Consider the following 20,430-nt stretch of genomic DNA (forward strand, 5'->3'; position numbering starts at 1 on the left):
CTTTAACAATACCCAATACGATAGATATCATATCTGCATTGCTCTTAGGAATCGTGCAGCCATATCACATATCCTGTGTAAGGAAGCTGAGCGTAATTCAGAGCATCGAGTATACATAAGGTACGGTGCAATGATGGCCACTACTCTCCGAATTGTCAGCAAGGCGAACACTCCTTTTAATACTACAGCATAGGAATTAGCACATACAACAAAGTATTCAGCAATGCATGTGAACGCATCTGTAGAGTGAATTAATTCTTTCTAGTGAATCCCGTTTTTGCTTAATAGCATCATGATAGTAATATAGACTATCTGTGCTATAGGGGACACCGACTACTAAATATTGGAAGTATGTATTCTTCATTCTTATACCAGCCAAACACCTAGATGAACGATATGGGGCGGCAATTATTGACTACACATCCCTCTTCTTCTTTAGTCCACATTTCGAGACTTTGATCAACCACCGTTAATTCATGGAGGTTTCAATGCCCATGGCTCTACCATTCTTCGGGGCCCTCAGTAAAACAATGCGTGACAGCATGTTATCCACAATGTGCTACGTTTTCTTAGTACATAGGGTTTTATTCTTCTTTGGCTGGCACGTTCTCTAGATTTCTTGATAACTGAAAAGATCAAGATTGATCTGGTCTATGACTGCAAAGAGTCTGGTATAATGACATCCACCAGCCAGAAGACAGATGAACTCTGACATGGGATTGAACCCATATGGGCTGCAGTGCCATAACTGATATGTTCGACACCATCCCCAATCATTTGGGAACTGCTATTGTTACCAGAGATGAATGCTCAGGGTACTGATTTCTTCATATTCTTCGTCTTCATTGGCTGGACAACCCTGCACTTCTCCGGGCATCTCTGGTTTTGGCAACTTTCTTTTTAACCTTTAGAATGTTTAGGTAATTTTCAACACAATCGTTCCATCTTACCGGGGGTTTACCTCTAAGTATGGTTCCCATGAGCTTTGCCAGAAAGGTTTTCCTATAGCACTGATCTTCATGCATTCTTGACAGATGACCAGCCCATTTAAATCTCTGTAGTTAAAGCAAAAAGTACCTTGGTTCTACAAAGCGAACACAAATTCTAGTTCCAAATCTCATATCCCTGCAAAGACGGTCCAGAAAATCCTTCCTTTGATTTTGTAACAGTAGGATTTTTACGGGATCAGTTTCTTAGCTTCACTTCCAAACTGGAAGACCATTCCCTTGATATAATCCCCAGGGAAAAGATATCTTGTTATACCCCCAGACACTAGGTAGCTATTTTAGTCTCCTTATACGAAAGCATAGGTTACGTTGGGACTATTATTTCACATTCGGTCACCACACGGCTGTCTGCATATTCTGTACCTTAAAAATTACTTGAAATTTTAATCAATGAATAAATAAACATGGCTTTACAGTGCAACAATTTTAATGGTCATCAGCGTAAAAGTAATTAATTTGTTACATGGTCTAAAGCTGGAAAGTGAAATTATAGCTGTAATAGCCATTAAACTACAGGATTACATTGGGGTACACCATTTTTAGAAGTTTCTAAAAAACTGTTCGAGTTAGCTGCAAAATATAAGAATCTATTAGTAATTGGTTTTGATTAAAGAGCATGTGAATGTTAAGTTATTGGTTTTGATTGACTAATGAATTAAGTCATTGGTTTTGATTAAAGAGCATGCGAATGTTAAGTCATTGGTTTTGATTGACTAATGAATTAAGTGATGTGTTTTGTTCAAGTAAGCGAATGTACACGAAAGTATACGAAACATGTGTTTTGTTCAAGTAAATGAATGAATTAAGGCATTGGTTTTGATCAAAGAGCATGCAAAAAGGAATACCTTCGTGGAGGACTTTCTAAGGCAAATTGGGTCGTTATATGAAGAGATTTGAAGAATAATCTAAGAAGAGTTTAGAATGACCCAAGAATAGCATTGAGGATCGTTATGAGAAGCTCATATTCAGAAGTTCGTATAATGCGAACAGGTTGAAATAACTGACAAAATTGAAGTTAGTCCAAGATAGAATTTTGGTGATAAGAAGAAGCTGTGATCAAGAAATGTCTGCCCTCTAGTAAAAAAAAAAAAAAAAAAAAAAAAAAAAAAAAGAGGAAAAAAATCTGAGCTAACTAGAAGTGAACTGAGGAAAGGTCAATAACCCTAGCAAAACCTGGAGCTTGAATGGCAACTAAGTGCTTCGGCAGGGGCTAGATAGCTGGATGTTCTGTATTAACTGACAGGATAGCTTCGAATAGTAAATAAGAAGCGGCGAACCCCAAAGAGTTGTCAAAGATACTTGAAAAACCCAAGATAAAGGGAAAGGTGAAGAAGACAGTCTCAAAGAGTGGATCAGAATGTAGCCCCGAAGACTGCCAAAAGAGAGAGATCTGAAGTTATATCTTCAGGGAGGCTGTTACGCTAGTCAAGATGTCTGTACTCATTGAGGAACGTCCTGAAAATGTTTATCGGAGAAACAGGCTACTGACTTTAGGTATTCTCACTACTAAAGAGTTACACCTGAGCTTTATTAAGGGGCTGATAAACTTTTGAAAACAAACAAGACAACGCAAACAAATGGAGATAGGAAGCATTAGGTTTGGTGCATTTGGCACAAAGTGCTATTTAGCAGAGATGCCTGATACCTGACAAACTCAACCTGAAGAAGAGGAATCATCCTAGTAAAATGTAGTGTGTAGTAAAATTCTCTCAGGTTTCTTTAATCGAATTTTAAATATTTGGTCTTATGTTAAGCAGACCAGAAGATATATCCTCTCCTTCTGCTTGATTTTTCATAACCTGATCTTTGTATTCAGATATCTTCGCGCGAACAATTAGGCTCACCAGCGACCGAGTTGAAGTCGCTGAATACTGGTATTTCAGACCGCGGTTGGAATCTCGGAGAATGGGCTGGCTGCATGGACTTTTCGTGTTCTTTCCCATGTGTAACGTGGGTACGAGCCAGTTCCCTTCAGAAAATCTCTACGAAGGCATCCCTTCCCTCAGGCAGATAGCCCTCCAATGCTTAAACTAAACCTTTACGACCAGTTAATAAGAATGAATATACATTGGTGAAGTAGTTCCCCCCCTAAAATGTTAAATAAATGATTTAATCTTCTTCAGTCTATCTTAAATTACCATAGATGAAGAAGTCTAGCCTTTGTTAGTGTATTTGTGTGAATTTTTGGAGATGCATATGTGAACATAAAAAATAATTTAAAAGTAAATAACAGAAACTAGGTTAAATAATAAATATAAACTAATAACTAGGCAAAATTTTATAAATTATATGTTATCAAAGAAACTTCTTACACTGAAAACTAAATCAAATCAGTCTTAAACTGTAAAAAATGTTTTTCTGCTGGAGATATTCGGAAGTACGAAGTTAAATTTTACGTTCGAAAATTACGATGGAAGCAATACTATTACAGAATATTAGACATTACCTCCTGGATCAGCGATGCAGTGGCTAAGGAGGTCGATGCAACTAGTAACACCAGCACTGCAGACAAGCTGAAAATATTTGCTTCAATTAGAAATAATTTATAAAACTGAAATTAAAATTTTATTCATTTTATCAAGTAAAACGTACAAGATTAATTATATGAAAGTTTGAAATTTAATAATTATAACTATTTATTTACAAATGATACAAAAATTTATCCTTCGATTATAGTCACTAATGTTTCCTAATATCCGTTATCAGCGATCTAGAAATCGTAATATAGCCGTAAAAGTGCCGATTAATTTGACGTTTTAACTGGGACGGTCCGATGCCGAGTGGTCATTAGCATCGTAGCAGTTTGGGAGATTAATGCCATAATACGGTTCTTTCTTACTGAGTATCAAATCATAGTCAGGAATACTTATCTCCAAGCAAACAGCATTCCATCAATGGGACTGAAGACAGAGCACTTTTCAATCCAATCGATGGAATAAATAAGTGAAAGGTTGACCGACGTGCACCTGAGCATTATCCATCAAAGTGATGAGGGGCTTCTGCAGAAAGTGTCACCGCTTCCTTTCGTAATGCTGCCCTCTCAAGCTACGTTCTAAAGCGAACTGGCGTCGTTCTAAAGAAGCATTCTGTCAGCGAAATGGAAATCGTAATATAGCTACAATACTGCCAGTTTAGTCGGCGTTCCAAATGGGTCGGTCTGTTGCTGTCTACTCATTACCATCGTAACAATTTGGAGACTATAATGTGGTTCTTTCATCTTAAATATCAAATCACAGTCACCGAAACTTATGTCCAAGGAACCACCATTCCGTTGATGGGAACTGAAGGTAGAGCACCTTTCAATCCCATCGATAGAATAAATATGTTATACGTTGACCAAAATGCGCCTGAGCATTATTTCTTATAGTGATGAAGGGCTTCTTCAGGAAGTGCCACCATTTCTTTCGTTATGCTGGTCTCTCAAGCTGTATTCTAAAGAGAACTGGCGTCGTTCAACCAGCAGCATTCTGTCAGCGAAGTGGCAATCGTAATATAGCCATAATAGTGCCTATTTAGTCGACGTTCCAATTGGATCGGTCTATTGCCGACTACTCGTTACCATCGTACAGTTTAGAGACTAATGCCATAATGTGGGTCCTTCATTTTTAGTATCAAATTGTAGTCACAGAAACTATGTCCAAGGAACCATCATGCTGTCGACTGGACTGAAGGTGGAGTACGCACCTTTCAGTTCCATCGAGGGAATGAATAAGTTATAGCTTGCCCAACATGCGCTTGAGCAATATCCCACAAAATGGTTCTGCAGAAAATGTTGCCGCTTCTTTCGTAATGCTGGTTTTCGAATAGGTGTTCGATCGGCGAAATAACGTCGCACTATTAGCAGCGCTTTATCAGCGAAATGGAAATCGTAATATAGCCACAATGGGGCCTATTTAGTTGACGATCCAAGTGGAACGGTCTCTTGTTCGACTAATCATTATCATCATATCAGTTTGGAGACTAATGCCAAGTCCAAGGAACTACCATTTCGTCAATGGGACTGAAAGTAGAACTCCTTTCACTACCATTGAGAGAATAAATCATCTATAGGTTGCGCAACATGCGCCTGAGCATAATCCCGCAAAATGATGAGAGGGTTTTAGGATTATATTAAAAAAATATATAAAAAAATGGAACTTCTAAAATTTTTAATCTATTATACTTAGATGATAAATTTAAAAAACTGGCGTTATTATACTCAAAAGCAAGAAATAATTACAACAATAAATACAGAGCCAAAATATAATTACTTGCATCTTGTTAAACGTTTGGTAAAACAAAGGACCGTTAGGATCTGAAATTTTTGTGAAGGGGGCGAAGGAACATGAAGTCAGGGTTGCTTTTGACGAATTTATGTCTTCGCCATGTAGTTTCGCCGAAGAAAATTGGAATTTAAAATAACGTCACTTTAAAAAATTAATTTGGTAAAGTAATGAGAATTAAGCACCAAATGTTGTAAAGGAAAAAAAAATATTTGTATACATAAATATGAATAATAATAATCAGGGACAAATTACATAAAACGCTATTCCAACAATAAGTGGATCAAATATAGTTTAATTTAAAACGCTTCTCATACAAAATTTGGCAAATTTCCTTTAGATATTTCTTCTGAAGAGAAACATTATTCGATATAAAAATGCTTACATCTGTTGGCTCTATTGGCTTGTGAGTTTCTAAGAATACTGTCATTAATGAAGCCATGGCCTTTCTTAATCTATGGAAAGCGGAAAATAAATAAATATTATGAAGTAGGAAATAAAAAATAGGTATTTATATACTAAATAAATGCTAATAAACAGCACTAAATATATACTAAAATGAATAATGGATAAATATTTTTAAATTAAAAATAAAGGATAGCATGTATGTATATTATTCTTTTGAATTTACTGCAAAGTTTATTCTAAAATGATCTGTAAGCTTCGCAAACAAGGTAAATAACACTGACCTCATTATGCCAAAATCTTCTCTATACTGCAGCATGGCTGGATCACAGTACCAAACGTCTTTGCTTGCAAGCTGTCACATAAAGAACAAATTTATTAGGTACAAACAAGCTGTTTCAAATTAATTTCCATATTTTTGCAATATACTGGAGGAGAAATGAACTATAAAAATATTAATATAACTCCCTTCTTTTTGAATTGAAAAAAAAAATCGTAAGATTTTTATCTTGACGTGTCTAATATAGCTTTAAAACGCAGTTGCTTATTCTTGGAAATGAATTTGTTATAATATGAATTAAAAAATGAAAAAAAAAAAAAAAAAAAAAACCATATATTTTGATAAGTTTTTCATGCAAACTTCGGCGAGGTGTAGCATTTGCAGGCATCTCTGAGTGCTATCTTAATTGTGAATCGATTATTTTTATGCTTTTGAATAGATCCTTTAAAAATACTCGCAAACACAAAGGCCCTACTAGCGGCATGTATAACCCCCAGGGGGTCGACGTAGAGAACTCTGCGAAGCTACTGGCTAGGATCTGTACCTAGGCAAACTCAGCCACGGGGGTATAAAATCACGAACCTGGCGGTTTCAGAACGCGGGGTTGGGTCGTTTATACGGCTTGATCTCGAGGGTGTAGCATAAGACGTATACCTGATGGTTCTGTAGCTTGGTGTGGGACGACACTGAGTTTGCTGGTAATGTCCTGATGGATCGCGCTGCCCGTGTAGTACTGGCGGAAGCATTTAAACGACCAATCATTCCATCAGGTTTTTCAGGTCACGCCTCCGCCGAAAATTCGAGAACAGGGGATGGTGACCCCTCAGGCCCGGCCTAATAAGCGGAGGTTTCTTGGAGTTATCTCGTCTGTGGTTAAGAGCCGGTTTGGGACCCTGTTCTCCAGACATAAATGATTAGTTTAAAACTCCTAAGTGAATTTGATACATGGGCTGCGGCTAAGTTTTGGAGTTTGTCGTCCAGTACTCCAGCCCATTGAGAGAGTTCGTTGTGACTTAGCTGCTGCTGACCTGCCCCCTGCCTAATATGGGGAATTCTCAGTTAGGGAATAACAGTTCCCTCAGTTGCGTAACTGATCGCAGGAGAGCTGTAAAAATTTTGATTGATTGATTCCCCATGTGTAAAGCCTGGTGTCACACATGCATGTGTTTCGGAAGAACTGTTTGGAACAATTTTTCTGCTTTGTCACAGCAGCCAATCACCACGTTACTTAACAGGTAAAAGAGAAATTGATTGTCCGTTCCAAACAAACTGATAGCTGATTGGTTGAAAACGAACAACGTGCAATTTTTTTTCGAAAGGAAGGAAAAAATCGCGCGTTTTTCTCAGAGCAATTGTCCGAAAGAGTTGTTCGTATGAAACAAATGCATGTGTGATATGGGCCTAAAGTGAATAAGAGCCAGCTTTTCTTAGAAATTCCTCTACGAAGGTATTTCTCCCCTTAGGCGAGATAGCCCTTGTAGGATTTGCTATATTGAAGTAACCTAAATTGCACGGATAAACTGCATTCACTCTGAACTGCGTTCTGAAGTTCTTGCAAAATTTAGGCAGCAGCTACACTAAAAGAATTCGACGTCTTAAATGCTTACTAAAAAAGAAACTGAATTTTTAGAAGCGACTGAAATTGCATATCCAGTCGAAATGAAATCCGATGTATGTGTGGCCCATGTGAAGGTCAGTAGACAAAGCAGATTACGTTGTTCCCAAAGATGACGTCACTTACAGAAGTGCATAGACCTTATAAGAGAGTTTCTTATATGGTCCATGACGACTGGTGACAGACGACAGAAGACGGGGATATATGATGTCTAACAAGGGTAAACAGGTATTTATCCCACGTCTTCCTCTACCTGTATAAACTAACACGTCCCATGAGGTCCCTAAATACCATCCATCGGGAGTATATTAACCAGAGATTGATGGAATTGACAGAGGTTCTCCTGATATAGAGTAATCTTTTGCGTTTGCAGAGTAATGTCTAATGTTACATGTATGACAATAAGAAGTATATACAATGTATACAGCAAGTATCATAAATATAAATACAAAACACTTAGACCATAATTAAATAAAACACAACTAAATTAAACATTAAAAGTATACAGAAATTATAACTTTACAATCTCTTAAAGAATAATTTAAGTCCTTATCTTAAAAAGAAACCCATTTAAAATTTTCAATGAAAACGGTTCTTTTACTCATATATATTTTTAAGTAATATTGTATCTAAATATTTAAAATAATGTTTTGAAGTGCACACGTTGTAATTCTTGTAACCTAAGGTAACGTTTTAATTACTGTGCTTAATAGAAATTCCTGCCAGTTCTTAGAATTTAATTTAATTTAAAGTTTTTGGATAGTTCTTTAGCACTTGTTCAATTGCAATTATTACTCCTGAGTTTTATTGACGTCTTCATTCTGTTTGACAAATATCTTGGCACGGTTTTTGATAATAAGTTTCTTAAAAGAGTCCATATTGCAGGTGGGTTGAGGTAAATGAGTGGCGGCTTTAGGAGGACAATAAAAGCCATAATGGTCAAGTGAGTCTTCTAATCCGCAGACATGTGTACATGTATCTGAGATTCAAAAATGATGAAAATAGATTAGAAAATGGGCTATGCCCGCAATAATATAGTTGTGAGATGACTATATGTCTGTTTGTGCTGACTTTAGAAATGAATCTGTACGATAAACAAAGACACGAAGATAGTAGCGAAGAAGCTTTTGAGCAGATTAGGAGTCAGTGACGTCATAGAAGAGCAAATCTTATAGCCATGTTATACGGCTGATTCATTCATTTTGATCTGTGAGACCAACAGGGCGTGGTTAGGATGACATCACAATTCATCAGTAAGCTTCCACTTACTAAATTCTTGAAATGCTTCATACAAGTATGTCATCTTGGTACCTTTTAGCAGACCTAAATCAACTGGTTAAGTGTGACCATTCAACTTGAAGACCAGATCATGAATCTTCGATCTTTGAATTTATGTCTTACAATGGCATTGTCATGAATCTTCGATCTTTGAATTTATGTCTTACAATGGCATTGTCAGAACTAATGCGTCTATTTGTCTCCTTCCTGATCACAATACTTAAAAAAAAATTTCTAAAAAATCGTGGACTCGTTTGAGAAGTGGAACTTAGTCAGTAAACAAAACTAGGTTACAGTCAAACGATGCGCCAATCGCACCACTCTGCTTTTCACCAAGCACTTTTTTTTAAATCATTTTATTATACTTAATGTGCATACAGTGTATACTAACTATACGAGGATCAGCCAAATTGGTTCGTTCGTGGTTTCGCTCGCATTAAAGAAACAATCTACGAAACACATATAGCAAATGCAAGTACATTACGAAAACTATTTTTAGCACAATCAACCAAATTTATTCAAAACATTTATAATAGTGCGTGGCACAAATATTTCTATATTTTTGTTGAAGTACAACTTGTTAGAAGACTCGTTCAACTTCTGGTAACCATTCTTGCCTCATAGCTTTGACTTCTTCATTGCACGGATATCGCCTTTTCAGGCGTTCTCTGATAAGCCTGCTCTCACTTTTAAATTGAGGGATTTGATATACTGGTGTCTTCAAATTTTCCTTGGAAATTTTTCACAAGAACCTTTGTGAAGCGCTCTCATTTTCAAGTAATGTACACTAATTCACGATTGTCTACCGCGAAACTGTTCCATGACAATTTCACCACATACTTCATACAATTGGCAATGAATTTCGTTGAGATAAACCTTCTTGTCCATAAAAAGAGTCATGCACGCGCTTCCTTTTTTGACGGCAGTTTTAAATGGTCATGTTTATGACTCATACAAGGGTTTTGCTGTGTCTTTTCCGTTTGTGCATGAAGGTATGTTTATCACAAATTCACATTACAGCGAACATTATGCAAACTGACTGTGTACAGACAAGATCACACTGATGAATTTTTGATCGATTTGGGGCGTTGTCCGATGCGTGCTCTACTCCGGATAACATGTGCATATATCAGACTATGATATTCGATTTGCGGGATAATTCCTGTTATTCAAGTTCGTACTAGGCCAGAGGAGAGTGGACTCTCGTTTACTCATGAAGTGTACAGGAAGTCTACCCATACCAGTGAATCTCTGCATAGTTACGTGCCAACCTGAAGTGCGAAGTGGACAAATTTGCCCAGGCTAGTGCTTAAGAGGTAAAGTGCGAGGTACTGTTAATTCTAGTGATATCCCTAGAAATATTCTTTAATGGTAATTTAAGAGAGAATTTAACTTCATGATATCACCCCCAGCAGTCGTTTATTGTACTGCCAGGGATCTCGCAGTCTCGGCACCGGAGGATAAAAACGTCGAGCCTGGCAATTTCCCAGAGCCCACGGGGGAAGGGCAACTTTCTCCAAGGTGCGAGGGCTGAGGTTGAACATCTGTGCCTGGCTCTAAGGGGTGAGAGGACTCACAGTGTGGTTAAGTCTCGCGGCGTGAGGAATGCTTATATATCTAGTTATCCCAACTTTCCGCAGGTCAAGGTGGTACCAGTAGCTGCGTGTAGCCGGAGGACCATTAAGCCAGTATTTTGGGATAAATCCCTGGTGAGGAACGGCCTGTCTAGTATTAATGGGTAGCAAAGCGAGCAATCAGACCATCTTTATTGCTGCAACCCTACCATGGTCTTTGGTCAAAGAGAATGGTGACCCTAGCTGCTCAGTTTAACAATGGTGGTTAGGAGAATTTAAAAGTCTGTCAGCCAGCGTTTTCGTTGTGGCGCAGGTCGCCGGCAAGTGAGAATTTACACATATGTCCAAGGCAGTTTTGCCTGGGTACCGCTTCTCGCTTAATAACGAAGCCATTATTGGGATTGCGGCTGTGCCAGTGACTATCAAGTTGAATGTTCCAATTTAAAATGTACAGCTCAATCTGTGGAACCTTAAGAACTGGTAAGCGAATAATTGCTCAATTCAGAATGAAACAAACGTAAGAGTACGAAGGGTTAATTTTAATTACCCTTTATTATTGAAAGTAATGTTAACAGTTGACTCCTTCTTGGAGTTTACAGCAAAGTCTCCACTTGGGCTCGAACTCAGGAATGCTATGAATAAAACATAACTAAACTTAACTAAAGAGATATTGGCCCATCAGCGGCCGAGCGGTAAAGTCGTTGAACACTGGTAGTGCGGTCCGAGGTTCGAATCCCGCGAATGGGCTGGCTGCATGGGCGTTTTCGTGGTTTTCCCCATGTGTAACGTGTATATGAGCCAGTTTCCCTTAGAAAGTCCTCCACGAAGGCATCTTTTCTCTTAGGCAGATAGCCCTCGAGGCTTTGTCATAATCACACACACATTAACTAAAGAGATATAGCCGAAGCTATCAAAATTCTACAAGAGTTGGCCCCTTAATGCTAACTAAACGGCGAAGCTATCAAGAGCCTAAAGTACGGCTGAATGTAAAAATAGCTTTACAGAGATTATAGCCAAAAAACGCGAACGCGCGCTGCTCAGAATCTTTGGCTCTCTAACGAAGTCAGTAGAACTTCAACTTTAAATGCTTGCACTTCCTTCATTTGCATTTAACCGCGATTCTGAAAACACGTTCTGGTCGGAAATTGTAAGCTGAAATTAAAAATGGACAGGAAAGTGGCTTTAACTCAAAATTAAATGTTAAAACTTAGGATAAACCTTACAAAGTCACTATACGATTTTCATTATTATTACTTATAAGTAATAATAATGAAAATCATTTAAAGTAAGTGAAGTAAATCGTGAAGTAAAGCAAGTATTTTAATGAAGAAAATTTTCGGTTATCAGATTTCAACGGGAATATCCATTCTGACTGTTCCAAAATCCCTTTGCACGATATTGTTGCGTGATGTACGGGCAGAATAAAGGCCACTCTTTATTCCAAAACTGATTATAAAATGGATTCAAAAAGGATTTTTTTTCGGGACGTCTCCACGTATGTACGTATATATCTTACATGATTCAAAAATGATTAGAACATTGAAATTTTGTATATGGGACTGCTATAACATCTAGCTATGCATCTCCCTTTTTTATTGCAGTCGGGATATACACATCTAATTACAGAAGTGTTTAAATGACGAAAATATTTATGCTTTGGAAAAGTCAAATTTAAACAAAAAATAATTTTCTACAAATAGCAAAACATAACTTTTAATACTGTCTTCCGGTTCCTAATATTTGGGAAAGTTTTATACTCTTTATGAAAAAATAGATGTATAAAAGTTTGACTCCCGTATGACAAAAGTTGACTGGGATATTTAATTTACAATTTTTCATGTCATTTTTCAACTTGCCTTGAGTAAACGGCTAATTAAGTTAGCATAATTCGAGGAAGTAATTGTAAACGAAGTGCAGCAAAAAATTGTGCATAATTTAATAAGCCGTACAAGGAAGTCATGTGGTGTCCGCATCAGATTTTTTTAATATTAAATTATTCAGAAATTCAATGACATTAAAAGGAACTTACCTTTGGATATATAATGTCAGGACATAAATTATTGACAGCAGTTGCAAGGTCAACATATCCCTAAAAAGAATTTTATGTATAATATCAAATAAATTAAAATATTTTCATAAGAGCAGAATGCAATGATTTGTAAACTTTCTTAGCATGTCAGAACATCCTATATCTGTTGGTGCAAATATTTTTTCTGCATGACTTTGCGCAGCATAGTTTTGTTTTGTTCTACTGAAATGAAAACAAACAGTTTGTTCAGAGCAATAGATTCACATATCCTCAGACACTAGCTTTCATACAGAGGCTACTCGCACATTCCAACAAGTCCAAAAAGCACATTTCACAAGTCCAAGGAGCCCACGTTTGGACTACATCTGGTCCAAGGAGCCCACGTCTGGACTACATCTGATCTAAGGAGCCCACGTCTGGACTACATCTGATCTAAGGAGCCCACGTCTGGACTACATCTGATCTAAGGAGCCCACGTCTGGACTACATCTGGTCCAAGGAGCCCACGTCTGGACTACATCTGGTCCAAGGAGCCCACGTCTGGGACTACATCTGATCTAAGGAGCCCACGTCTGGACTACATCTGGTCCAAGGAGCCCACGTCTGGACTACATCTGGTCCAAGGAGCCCACGTCTGGACTACATCTGGTCCAAGGAGCCCACGTATGTCAAATAAGACCACATCTGGACAATCCGCTTTCTAAAAGTCCAAAAGCGCAAAAATCCATGGGTGATACATGAGGAGATTTAGTGGGGATATGAATGAAGGGTATGGCCCTGATACTGGTTTCATGTTCCATTTTTTACAGAAAATTAACTGTGGTCTTTAACGTGTGGCTCCTTGCCTTGCCTTGATGCAGATGGCATTGTGGATATAAGGACGTCATTTCATATTTTAAAATTTGGGTATAAAATATATTCCCGGTAATATGGGGAGTTGATTTTAACATTCTTTTACTCTCTCTTTATTTTTATATTGTCGTTATATGGAAAGCCAGCAACAACTATAAATCCCTTTGAAAAACTTGTAGATTCTTTGAACCGTGTTTTAAGATTTTTTCCCTCCTCTTTGCTGATAATAAATGGATCTCTTTTTATTGCAGTCATTTAAATGCACCCAAGATTCATCTATTGTGGCAACATTTTCCCATTTTTACCCAGATAAATGTTTCCCCTGAAGAATTCTGCAGCGCGTTCTGCGTTCGGCGATATGTCTTTAAGAAAGACGATGCGCATTATTTTTTTTCGCCTTTTTAAGATTTAAATTAACATTAATTAATTTGTTTGCAGTTGACACTGAGCAGTTTAACGATTTTGTAACTAACTGTCCTGGTTGGATTTTCTTTCAGTATAAAAGGTCTTTCTTTTGAAACATTCGAAATATTACCTTTTTTTAATTGAATATGTATTTGGTAATTGGGACAATACCGTATGTTAACTGTATTCCAAAGTTTACAAACGTGATTTTTTTTCTTTTTTAATCTCTTTCTTTCAATTTTGTGAAAAACGTACTCTATATATATTATAGAGTTTGGTGTTCTTTGGTAACATAAATTAGATCCAAAAGTCTAAAAGATAATCTCTGAATTATGTCTTGTAAGCACTACAGGGGCAGGGAAAGAGTATAAAGGACACTTTTATTGCTTCAGATAATAGTCGGCACCAACACGTGCTTACAGAAGCTAATAATTATGGCTTCAGTTAAAGATAATGGATTAACTAGAACTAATGAAATTAAGTATATCCTAACGGCTTCATAATTCTAATAATGCGAAGCTGACTCTGACAAGGCGGCGTAAACAAGCCTAATGACAAGAATAACTCAGATCGCGAGAGAATTAAATTTAGCAACGTGGTCTTCGAGTAGCCAGTACACGTTCTGACTTCACTCTCTAAAACCTTCCTTAAATACTCTCTGCTTTCAACCTTATTTGAATATCGAGCGAACTATAGAAATTTACATTCCGCCAAGGAAAAAGAAATGAGATCGATAGGAAAGAATATTATCATATATTAAGGTATCACTTAAGTTTTTAATATTTTTTTTAATCTTACGTTAGCTGGTTATTAACTGGTTAACAAGTTATTAACTGTTAACCAGGTGTTAATACTGCTAAATATCATTAACTCTTGCTTAAGTTATTAAATGGTTTTAACCAGTTATTAAGCTGAGTTATTAGCAGCTGAGGATGATGGTTCGGTAAAACCATCGAAACTAGTCCTGTGAAAATTTGAAAATATAACGCGGATTTTTGTTGTTTGACTTCTAAATTAATACAGTTATTAACTGGTTAAAAACTTAAATGAGACCTTTAAATATCGTTATTTCATATCGATCTCACAAAATATCCCCTAATCGTAATAAACAGTATATTAGATTATGAAACAGTACTTGAGAGTACTTATAAGGTATTTCTCCCGCCTTCTTAACATGCCTTCGTAGTGTGGTGGTCTACACACTGGGCGCGTATTCCACAGGTCCGTGGTTCGATTCCCGGTGAAGGCGTTGCTCATTTTTCAATCCTCCAGCATCGAAATAACCTAATGTGTCTACATACTAAATATTGGAAACATAAAATTTTATTAAATTTCCACAAGATTGTTGACGTAATTTCCGTTTCCGAAGCTTACTCGTAGACCTTTGAGAAATTTAAGTGCCTTAAATATCTGAAAGTTTTTAATTTTGAACTACACTGTAACTATTTCGATTGGTTACGGTTAAACTTCAATACGGTTAAATTTCTGCTGCTGATATGAATTTTTTTTTTTTTTTGGAAGTTGCATAAACTTATAATGAATAATACATTTGTTTAAATCAGTCGTGAACGTATGTGATATGACCTACTTCAGGATTTTTCTCTTTATCGTACTCGTCCTCAATGCAGATTCCCAGATATTTATCAAGAAAATCTTCCCAGTTCTTAATAGCATCTGCTCGTTTTGAAAGATAAGTAGCTGAAAGGAGAAAGTTGTAAATTATTTCAAAAATTTGAATCACCAAATTCATTTCAAATATTTCTAAAAATAGATTTTGAAAAAAAAAAAAAAGAAAAAAAAAAAAAAAAAAAAAGAAAGTTAACTGATTAAATATTAATTTTTTACAAATTTGCATTCTAATGCATACTCCCTCTATCCCATAATAGTAGCAAGTGAATATTTAAACGAGAATTATTGGCAAATGCACCGCAAAATGGTGATGTCTTCGATCAAAATCAATGGTTCACGACATTTGTCATTTATTTTGACACAGCTTTCAATTTTTATATTAATGTAATTATTACGAATTATATATATTTTTCATATTTCATCCGCGGATCCAAATTAATTGTTTTATTTCAGCTAAATGTTAACCCATCGTAAAAAAATCTGATGTGTACACCACATCACTTCCTTGTACGGAATATTAAATTATACGCATCTTTTCTTGCATTTCATTTAAACTTATTACATTGAATTAAATCTACTTCGCCGACAGCGCATAAACCACGATAGAATAAATGCATTCTTTAAAATTCACTCTAGTATTTGTTTACCATAGCGACACTCTGGCCCTAGATTCACTTAACAGTATTATATTTCGTTCATATTATAACTCATAATGCATAAAATTTATATCATTTAAAGAATAGAATTATCTAATCGTTGCCACATGTTCTATTCAAATACTATAATAAAGCTAGAACGATGTATAAAATAAATTAAGCAAATAAAACAAAAAAGAAACAGTTTTTCACACACGATTGAGTATTTCTCATTCAATTAATTCAGTTCTCACTTCGCGAGAAGGCAAAAATACATAAAAACTCAAAATATCTATATTAAAAATTACGAAGTAAATCTTAAACACTTATTTCCTAGAAAAAATTTCAGAAAGAATTAAGCATGATTTAATTGGCAATAATAAATGAAGGCGTTATCTTTGTTGTTGCGAAGCTACGTTTCTCTAGATTGGCAACAAATCCACTAGTCTGCTGTTTCAAATGTAAACAAACAATGGCCGCCATCAAGAAAAGGATTAGGCTTAGCGGCACTTAAATAACTTTAAAATTGTTGATAATTCTGAAAATATTGTATAGAGATTTATTAAAGGCATAAAAACCTTAACCGAAAGATAACAACAACATAATTCAATCATTTTTAAAGCAAAAAATGTACAATTTACAAACATATAAGAGTAAAGAAACTGAGATCACTGAGCCGGGTAACAGAGTGGATATATATATAAATATATTTATATACGTTTGGTGCGGCCGATTGCAACCAAAATACGAGGTGCACATCTACATGTTATAGCAGTCCTATATACAAAATTTCAACGTTCTGAGGCTACTCGTTTTTGAGTTATGCGAGGTACGTACGTACATACGTTCGTACAGACGCCACGAAAAATTCTCTTCAGAATTCATATTAAAGCAGTTTTATAATTTTTTTGGAGGAAAAGAGTCGTTTATTCTGTCCTTACGTACAGATATCACTCAATAACATCGTTAAATTGCATTCGATAGCGGTCAAAATGGATATTTTCGTTGAAATATGCTACCTGAAACTTTTCGCGATTACAATACTTCCTTTTTACTTCGTACAAGGAAGTGAAAAGAGAGTTTTCGAACAAAGATCGAATTGTGATTGTCCAGTTCTTGATGTAACAAAAGAAAAACAAGAAACTGCAGGAAGGTACAATTACGTTAGCTGCCAAAGTATTATTTAAGTGCCACAGAATGATCATAAGAATTTGCTTCCTAAAATAATTGTCAAGGTGAATCTTATGCAAGAGTTGGATTCTTTGAAATGATTCCTTGATAATACTTCTCCCGAGATAGTGGAAAGTACGTTACTGTTGCTTCAACAAGTTATGCTGGAAGGAATGAAGAATGATGGCTTCAATAGTTTCGAACTCACGCGCATTAAGAAAACAAAGCTTCGCAGCCAAGGGATCCTATCTACAAGTTGAAAATGAAATAACGAAATTATTGAAAAAATACAGAAACTATCTGAACACCGAATAATTACGAATAATATTTTTAATTTATTGTTTAAATTAATCTAGCCTATTGTAAATAATAAATGTTGCGTTCTGTATTTATTTTCTTTTGCTACTGTTATTATGAGACAAATTAAATTCAACAACTGCTACTTTTATTATGGGACAGAATGAGTGTAGTTAACGAAGTAAGCAGAGTGATTGCTAAGGTAACTAAATATATATGTTTTAACATGTATAACGTAAACTGGTGACATGCTATAGTGCCACGTTTGATGATACTTGCAGAACAGCCTATTGCATATTTGCGAAGATGTAAAAATGTTTGGGCCGTTAGATAATTACAGTGCATTTAAATTTGAAAGCTATATATCTTCTATAAAAAAAATTGATTTGAAAAACTTCCGCTCCATTACAGCAAATAGCGAGACGAACTCATGAACTGTTCAATCATATTATAGCCATCAATAATGATTCAATCAACGTAACCGACTTAAGTTCAGAATTTCAAAACTTACACACGTCTGGTCCACTGCTTAAAGTAATTAAAGGTAATTAAATGCTTAATTTTACTATTGAATTTTGAATACAAATTAACTGAAGTCAGAACTGAATTTGTAGAATAATTTAATTATGAATACATTGAAAAATTCAGTTTTGGGCTATTGAATGGTTAAAAATGATCGAAAGATTTTTAGTATTTTAAAACAAAATTTTCTAATATTTTGTATTAATAATTCAAGTCACTTGCTCAGTTTTAGATATATTCACAAATTATTAAATAAATTGAAATTCAAATTAGAAAAGAAATTGTATAAATATTTTTAACATTTCTTATTTTTCCATAGTAACCAAAGATGGAGGACCTGAGACTATCTGTGGAAAATAAGCAGGTTTTAGGTTCACAACACCTTCACATACTTTCACTGGAATATAAAGAAGATTCCTGGGGACATACTGGGATGTAATATTAAGCAGTTGAGAGTATGTATTTAAAAGGTTAAAGGGGTATTTTAACTAGTATTTTAAATCCTGATAACATCCCATATGCTGTCGATGGGATCTAGATAGGATGTCCTAAGGATATACTGGGATGTGACATTAAGCACTCGGGAGGATGAGTTTAGGAGGAAACTGGGATATTACGAGATGTCCTGAGGATGTAGTAAGTAGGACTTTAAATCCTAATAACATCCCACACGCTGTCAGTGGGACATAGATAGGATGTTCTTAGGACATAATGATATGTGTTTAGAAGGTTAGTGGGATATCCCGGGATGTCGTGAGGATGTAGTAAGTAGGAGTTCATATCCTAATAACATCCCGTACGCTGTCGATGGGACTTAGTTAGGATGTACTGGTATGTGACATTAAGCACTCAGGAGGAGGTGTTTAGGAGGTTCGCGGGATATTCCGGGATGTCCTGAGGATGTGCGCATATCCCGCGAGCAACATTCTCAGGATATCCCAAGGATGTTTTTGTGCTATGTGGGTTAGTTACGAGAAGTGAGACGAATGTTTCCGATTCTTAAGCTGATGACAAGATGCATACGATTTGAATTGATTTCAGTTTCAGTCTTAAAATTAACCTGGATCCAGGTTGAAGCATAGTCTGCATCGTATCGTCAACATTTATACAAGCGTATACTCTTTACCACAGCACTACGACTACACGTGTGCGCGCATTCAGTATTTATGTTCATATATTACATATGCATATCCATGCAGTAAGCCGCATTTATAGATTTTTTTTTCTGGGACTAATTCCTGATGTACAATAACAGGAATTCTGGAGAGAGGTGAAACAATGCCTAAATTTTGAAACTACTTCTTTGAAATTTTTTGTGCACGATTTCATTTTCCCACTTCTTAACCAGTAACTGATGGCCCTTCGCCTATAATTATTCTACTGAAGAAAAACCACGGTTTGACCGATAAACGCAGCATTTCTTTCTTTTCAGTTTTTGTTCAGCAGTCAAATATTCTGAGATAGTTTTGCATACAATTTTCTGATTCCTAATTTTTCGTACCAAATCGGATGAATCGGATTTTTCCTAAATTTATTTCTTCAGTAGCAATTACAACAGATAATCAGCCCACCAGCGGCCGAGCGGTAACGTCGCTGAACACTGGTAGTTCGGTCCGAGGTTCGAATCCCGCGAACGGGCTGGCTGCATGGGCGTTTTCGTGGTTTTCCCCATGTGTAACGTATATACGAGCCAGTTTCCCTTAAAAAGTCCTCCACGAAGGCATCCCTCCCTTAAGGCAGATAGCCCTCGAGTGCTTTGCCGTAATCTAATAAACCAAACCAAACAACAGATAATCATCGATCAGGCTGTACGTAACACAACATTGGTACCATGTTTCTGTCCATGCAGGTACACAGGTACCATGTTCCGTACCATGTTTCCGCCTTGCTTGCTAGAGATTTTTGCTTCCTTCTACGAGGTAAAGGAAGTTTTGTAATCGTGAAAAATATTTTCATATATGAACGGAAATACCTATTTTCCCCACAATACATGGCCAATGGTTCCAACATGATGGAGCTCTGACGCATTTCAGCGCTTCTATACGTAACTGGCTGGATATAGAATACTTAGGCTGCTGGATTGGGTCATAGCAGCACAATCGAGAGATCCTTTGGATTTCTTCCTATGAAGCCATCTGGAGAAATTGGTCTATCAGACCTAGTGTTACGATAGAAAGTGACTTAGTTACACGTCTTCATCCTGCGTGGTGGACACCATGCTGCTGCAGCATGTGCAGTCAGCCATCCCTTGAGGCAATTTGAAAATTACATCAAAATATGGAAATTTTGAAATTAAATATCCCGTTCATTTTTAGCCCAATTGCAGTCAGAACTGCTTATAATTTTTCTTTTTCAAAACGAGTATGAAAATTTTTCCAAATATAAAAACAGAGAGACCGCATTAAAAGTTAGATTTTGCTGTATGTCAAAAATTATTATTACTTTTTTTAAATTTCATATAGCCAAAACA

At 36.2% G+C, this 20,430-nt stretch overlaps 2 protein-coding genes across 4 annotated transcripts in view; one reads left to right on the plus strand and one right to left on the minus strand.

The window, feature by feature from the left end:
• Positions 1-20,430, plus strand: part of LOC118193265 (uncharacterized) — a 226,946-nt gene that overhangs the window by 173,945 nt on the left and 32,571 nt on the right. The gene's annotated exons all lie outside the window — the stretch shown is intronic.
• LOC118183504 (1-aminocyclopropane-1-carboxylate synthase-like protein 1) overlaps positions 1-20,430 on the minus strand; it is a 96,625-nt gene that overhangs the window by 49,015 nt on the left and 27,180 nt on the right. For all 3 annotated transcript variants that reach the window (XM_085816157.1, XM_035353076.2, XM_035353082.2), the window contains exons 2-6: positions 15,296-15,405; positions 12,451-12,510; positions 5,959-6,029; positions 5,655-5,724; positions 3,454-3,520 (exon numbers count right to left, since the gene is read on the minus strand). In XM_085816157.1, the coding sequence (XP_085672283.1) occupies positions 3,454-3,520; positions 5,655-5,724; positions 5,959-6,029; positions 12,451-12,510; positions 15,296-15,405 (378 nt within the window). The remainder of the gene's footprint in view (positions 1-3,453; positions 3,521-5,654; positions 5,725-5,958; positions 6,030-12,450; positions 12,511-15,295; positions 15,406-20,430) is intronic.

This window comes from Stegodyphus dumicola, chromosome 4 (assembly GCF_044657685.1).
Source record: "Stegodyphus dumicola isolate Sdum_Otavi_A_Nest chromosome 4, ASM4465768v1".
Lineage (NCBI taxonomy): Eukaryota > Metazoa > Arthropoda > Arachnida > Araneae > Eresidae > Stegodyphus > Stegodyphus dumicola.